The sequence below is a fragment of the Dioscorea cayenensis genome, chromosome 17 (genome assembly GCF_009730915.1).
Source record: "Dioscorea cayenensis subsp. rotundata cultivar TDr96_F1 chromosome 17, TDr96_F1_v2_PseudoChromosome.rev07_lg8_w22 25.fasta, whole genome shotgun sequence".
Taxonomy (NCBI): Eukaryota; Viridiplantae; Streptophyta; class Magnoliopsida; order Dioscoreales; family Dioscoreaceae; genus Dioscorea; species Dioscorea cayenensis.
The window spans coordinates 4,393,467-4,400,054 of NC_052487.1; the positions used below are offsets into that span (position 1 = coordinate 4,393,467).

Below are 6,588 nucleotides of genomic sequence, written 5' to 3' on the forward strand. Positions count from 1 at the left end.
ATCAACATTTCATCACATGTTTTTTTTGCCTTGAAATTAGTTGCCGGAATACTATAGTCAGTGAACAAGAGCTAAACTTTAATTCCAAGATCTGCAAAACAATCTACATAAACATATATGGGAGGTTCATCAGGTCCCTGTTGAGCTATACAGAACACAAAGGAGTCTGCAGGAAGAGATCATATAATGGAGCAAAGAAATCTCAGTTTCAACAAACCATTCAATGATGGATTTTTGGTGCCATCTTTTATTTCACTATCCGCAATTGAATTAAATTAGTGTTGTTCACCAACTCCAAAGTAACTTACGAAGCTATGTACAAAAAGTTCCCCGGCCTCTTCACCACGAGCATGGTATACCCATAAGGTACCTATTTACATGCTATATTGATTAGCAGATCATGTCGAAACTCTTATTCTTCAGCATCACCATGAGAATCCGTCAACTTGAAATCATAATTTCTCTGATAAAATCACAAACACAAAAAGAAAGAGATTAAGTCCCAGGTTCAAATCAAAGCATATGTTTCGTATTCAGACAATAGGCATGCAAGAACAATGAAGATCAATAAAATTGTATTAGTAACACTAGAATTTTATGCATCCTAATTGAATGATTTATGGTCCATAAAAATTACAGTTAAAGATAGTATTAAAATGGTTAGGTCGCATGTGACAGAGAAGTATAATGTGAGATGATGTTATTGATGCCAATATCATAAAATTTCATGGATGCATTTTGTAAGGAAAGCAAGATGTCGTGTAATACTTCCTAAGCTTGACAGAAGTACCGTATTTGTAATGATATTTTAATACTCTTTGTTTACTACTCCCTTTAAAACTGAAAACACACTGAAAATTCACTACCTTTCAAAAACCAAACATCAGTACGATGGAAGCATGACACTTCAGCTCCCGAAAGTAGAATGCAAGTCAAGAAGTGCATAAATCACCTTCCACTGAAGTCACACTCTTCCATCCCAAAGTGTTACTTTAGCATGTTGTATAAATAGTAAATACCACCGAAAAATTGAAATTGCTTAGTTTGTGTCAAAGAAAATCAATTAAACCGTTTAGTTTGCATGTATTTGAGTAGAATACATTAAATAAATATATGCGTAAATGTCTGATCCACTTGAATGCAAAACGAAGCTTGCTCCTTTTTGAATGAAAAAAAAGCTAGCTAACATGGTTGACGATGTATCATGCATTCAGGTTGTACACAATGTATAAGAAGTGCACACATAAACCATTTAAAAACATTATGTCAATGAGTATGACAGAAAAGCTAGTTTGCTCTTATTTGAGATATTTAAAGAGTAAAACGACTGTTGACAAAAATAATTTAGATTGAAAATGAAGATTTCTGTTTGTAGGAAAATAGAACAAAAGGGGAGATATAATCAGTAGCGGCCAGTGAAATGCTTATGCCATTGATAAAATGTTGAAACCCTCTCCATCCTATATACTCAGTAGATTTTCCTCTAAACTTGATTAAACAAAAGGTCTGCCAAGATGAGGAATCCCGACCTTTCAGCAGTAAACATCATTGATTTTATGCCTATAGATTTTAGAAGCACACTGACCAAACATTTCAATTAACAAAATTATACGATATATGTATTGGTTTATAATTAAAGGATGCAAAGCACATGTAAAGCTATATAAATGCATATGATATTTTATACAACAGACAATGAATACGTCTATATATTTACATGTTTGCATTTTATTAGAAGCCCATTAAAGCAATAATCAGAAAATTCTTGAAGTAATCTGTAACCAACCTTTTTAGGAGGTGTCCCAGGTCTCAACAAATTGTTTGCACATAAAGATTTTCCTTTCTTCTCGATTGGTTTAAGGATTTGAAATGAACAGGTTAATTCTTCATCCACACTCATCATAGCACCGGCATTATCGAACTCCCCACAGTAATTTGGGGCAGAAAAAATAGTCACCAGTTGCCGATCTGCAAAGAATTCATACCCATCTTCCACAACCTGTCCAATCTCAAAATTTTAGGCAAAATGCACTTTATTCAGAGAGAATACCGGACTACAATAGCAGAAAAAGTAAAAGCAACAGCGCAATAGAGGAACGATGCAACTCTGTTGCCACTAATTGGTTAAATAGATAAAGAAAACCTAAGCTACAAGAGTCAAATAGTCTCCTATCATTTTGGACTTCTACCAAACTTCAGTGGAATGTCCCAAATCATATGATCCAACTAGCAACATATTCAAAGCACAAATCAATTAGTATCTATCAAATAATCTAATAGATTGAGAGGGATTGATAAGCTTTGGGCACATGCTGTGAACTGAAGACAATCAATTGTCATAGAGAACCAAGTAACGTTGGAGTTTGATGAGGGGGCATAACTTTACCTGATGGGCTCGGCATACGAGATCCAAGTCATGCTTCTGAAGGAACTCAACCACTACATCACATCCAAAAGTATAGGAAACACCCCTATCATTTTCTCCCCAGCCTTCAAAGTCCTTTTCGGGATCGGACCACAGTAAATCACAAACTAAACCTTCATCTGGTACATCTACTGGTCGAACAATCTCTCTGATTTGATTTAAGTCCTTCAAATCAGGAGATAATCCCCCATGCATGCATAGGATCTTCTCATCTACTAGGGCAGCCACAGGAAGGCAGTTGAAACAATCTGTGAAAACCTTCCATAAACGAACATTAAATCTTCTTTTGCACTCATCATAGAACCCGTATATACGATTAATCGAAGCACACTCATGGTTGCCTCTTAGAAGGAAGAGGTTATCCGGGTACTTTATCTTATATGCAAGGAGAAGGCATATGGTCTCTATGCTATGTTTGCCACGATCGACATAGTCCCCAAGGAATAGATACTTTGCATTTGGCGGCAACCCACCGTATTCAAACAGTCGGAGAAGATCAGAATACTGGCCATGGATGTCTCCTAGCAACGAGATCAGAGCAAAATCAAATAGCACATCACAAATCTCCAGATAATATTAGCATGCAGGCTATTACAAATTGATACCAAGTCACTTTTTGTCCAATGTTGATAAATCATTAGTCAACTCTTCTTTGAAGAAAAACTATCAACTGGATGGGTAAGTATGACATTGTGTTAGTAACAATTGCTTTTCCCCACCTATAGGCATGCTATTTTTCCTAGTTGAAAGATACTCAGATACAAGGCACAAAAATGTTGAACGGTATTTCATTATACTCCCAATTAAGTAACACCTCCCTTACAACTATTACCACTGTTAACCATTTTTATCCAGTTTTAATCCTTTTTCAATACCTGTTAGTAATATATCACAAGTTTAATTTTGGTGTTATCTTCTTAAAGAAATATAAGAAGAAGGATATAATTATCTAAATAAAAAAAAAAAACATGAACAGAGTACAGTTTTATGCAAAATGGTCATTTCTCAAGAATTAATGTTTGTTTGCTTGTGTGCAAAACATCAAGAAAGCTACTGTCTGCCGTTGATTGTTAATTCTTGCAGATTTGGTTCAAGACTTCAAGGCAAACATATTACAACAACTTATAATGGAAACAAAGGAAAAAACAGATAAAAGTGCATTTATCTGCATCTCCTGTTTCAATCCCGAAATTTTCTTATTTGAGGTTGTTAAGACTGTTTCTGCTTAGCACACCATATATCTGATATCCAATTAACAAAAATGTTTACAAAGGAGATTGCTCCCATGGACTAGCAGAGGAATTAGATGGCGAGATGCTAACACTAGAACAGAAATAGGTCACATTATCTACCCAAACTATTTATTCAGAGAACCCTTTGCAACATACTTGACAAACTTTTAAGGGGGTGAAGGATATACAGAAACAACATTTCTTTCACAAGAGAAGTTATATTTAAATTAAGTTGTACGTTGTGGAAAACCTCATAACTCTATGCTGCAATTGCTAGTGCCCATCTAACATATAGAAACCAATGCCAAAAATTTAGATCCATAGAGTGAATAAGCTACAAGAAAATATGACCAGAAACACAGACAACAACACAATCCACACTACTAAACAAGATATTTTATGTGTTTCAGCCAGTTTGCAGCTATACCAATAAGCTGGCAAGCACAAAAACCCCACCAAAAAGTATAGACACCTCCACAAACTATGGTGAAGACCCATCATTGTCCTCTCCAACTCCTACAAGATGAACTTCTCAACTAACACCTTCCCCCTTATCGAAAAAAATGAAAACACAATAAACGATTACAAGAAACACTTTCTATCTCACAATACAACAGAAGCCCTCATTTCTCTAATTCTCTAATCCATCCCTTTCACACAAAACAAAAATTTTAAGAAATCATGCTGACAAAAGCGTAATTCTCAGATTTTATTCACATCCTGATAAAATTGGCCGGATACAGACGTCAATGGTGTTTGGGATTCCTAATGGAAATATCTATCTCAAAGGTGTCCATTTTCAGCAATTCAGCTCCCAGCAACAAGCACAATGGGTATTAAAAGAAGATGCATTATCATTGATCACCATATCACACAAATTTTGTCATGTTATGCTCCTCTTCAAGATCTCAACCAAATTGATCAAGCCACATTATATCATACATGGTGACAATTATGAAGTCAATTGTATTTTGACATTTCTAAAAAAATCCATTTTCAGCGATTCAATAACCAGCAAGAAGCCCATGAGTATTAAAGTAGCCGCATAGTCACCGATCACCATATGCACAAATTTTGTCCAGTTATGATCCTTTTGAGATCTCAATCAAATTGATCAAACCACATTATATTATACACAGTATCAACTATCAAGTCATATCTCATAATGGTTGGCATTTCAAACACCAAGGATACTGCAAAACACTTTGTCATAGGGGAGGGGAGTGTTCCACAAACTCTCTGTTGTGGAGATGGTACTCTAAATCATGTTCGGCTAATAGCCAAAAAGCTACTTCTACTCATCTACCCAATACTAGCCAATACTCTATTACTTACGGTTTGGATCTACGTCAAGTGCCATCTTTTTAGCCAAAGAGGAAACCCAAAACTAATATATGAAAAGTGATCAATGCAAACAAACTCAATTTGCCAGAGACCGTGAAAAATTTCCTTTACCAATTACTAAAGTATCGTTCTCTCAGATTAAATTATTTTTCAACTCAAAAGGTCTAGTGGTTCAAAAATCTGGTGTAACAACAAATAATTCATAAGTTATTCAACAACCAAGAGAAAATTTGGGAGAAATGGAAACACATTTTCCTTAAGTACGTAATTACTAGAACATGGATCCTGATTTTTTTTTTTTTTGGAACAATATAATATTGACAAATTCTTGCATTACAAATCTACATAAAAAGAAAATCAAACACTGTATTCATCCCAAACATAAACAACAAAACAAAGATGCCACAAAGTTCTTAATCACCAGATCAATAACCTCACATGAATGCCAGCCCTAAAAACCCTAACTAAACAAACAACTACTACATAACCTATTTGCATAAAATTTCTAGAAATCCATTCCCAATAACCACCAAAAAAGAAGGAAAAAACCAAGGAATAAGAAATGAAACCAAAAAATCAACAACCAACATAGCACTCAGCGAATTAAAACCAAGAAAACATGATGAAAAAAAATTCCAATCCCAAAGATTCCAATAGAAAACTACTCACATATCAACAAGTTTCAGTTTCATTACCGCAAATCTTGACAGGGGCCTCGATCTGAAGGAGATTGGGTTGGGCGAGAAAGATCTCCTTCGAGGATACACACAGCTGTCGAACCTCCGGCTCCGAGAGCTGCACCTGCTTCGATCCCTTCCCGGCGGCGGCCTTCGGGGCGATGAGCCTGGCGATGATGCCGTCCAGCAAGGCTTCGTCCATCGCCATCCCTCGATCCTCTCCGTGCTCTCCACTCCACGCTCAAGGAAAGACCAAACCCTAGAACTTCTTGGTTTCCTTCTCGTGTCGCTGAGCGATGGAACGGGAGCGTCGTGGGAGCCCCGTCCCAATATCTCTATTCCCGCCTCTGAGGTCGTCGTATTAAAGAAAAGTCAGTTGACGATTTTGCATTCCAACCCTCTTATAAATTATAATTAAATTATATTTTTTTTTTCACAATGGAATAATTTTTTTAATATATAATAAATTATTTGTTTAACTTGGTATTATGCTCTTTATTGAGCATTATTAATTGTTTAAAAGAAAATATTTATTTTTAAAATTTGTTTGTAATGTGCCCCGGTAAGCATGGCATATTTATATGCGTAGTCAGATGAGGACTTTAGGACGTTAAAAATTGTTTATATATATGTATTTTTTATATATATTTTAGTAAAAATAAAAAAAAATTATTCTGAGTAATTTTATACATGCTCTGTTGTGGGATTGTTGGATAAATGAAAATATAAAATTTACCAAAGCCACTTGGTTTATGTGGACATGCTCTTGTCGCCTTTTTAAAAAATTAAAATAAAATAAAATTTACTTAATAAAATTAAAATGTTAAAGATTTGTGATAAATCAAGGGGCAAAGTGCAAAGTGCATGATTATTAAAAGGTGAATTTTGTCCTTTGGCATGTATATATATA

At 35.2% G+C, this 6,588-nt stretch overlaps 1 protein-coding gene across 1 annotated transcript; it reads right to left on the reverse strand.

Moving 5' to 3' along the window:
- Positions 1–206: 206 nt before the first annotated feature.
- Positions 207–6,001, reverse strand: LOC120280671 (serine/threonine-protein phosphatase PP1-like). Its single transcript, XM_039287586.1, has 4 exons — positions 5,697–6,001; positions 2,387–2,946; positions 1,787–1,999; positions 207–463 (listed from the first exon to the last, which is right to left on the reverse strand). The coding sequence occupies exons 1-4, from the start codon at positions 5,884–5,886 to the stop codon at positions 413–415; spliced, it is 1,014 nt and encodes a 337-aa protein (XP_039143520.1). The 5' UTR covers positions 5,887–6,001; the 3' UTR covers positions 207–412.
- Positions 6,002–6,588: the final 587 nt, after the last annotated feature.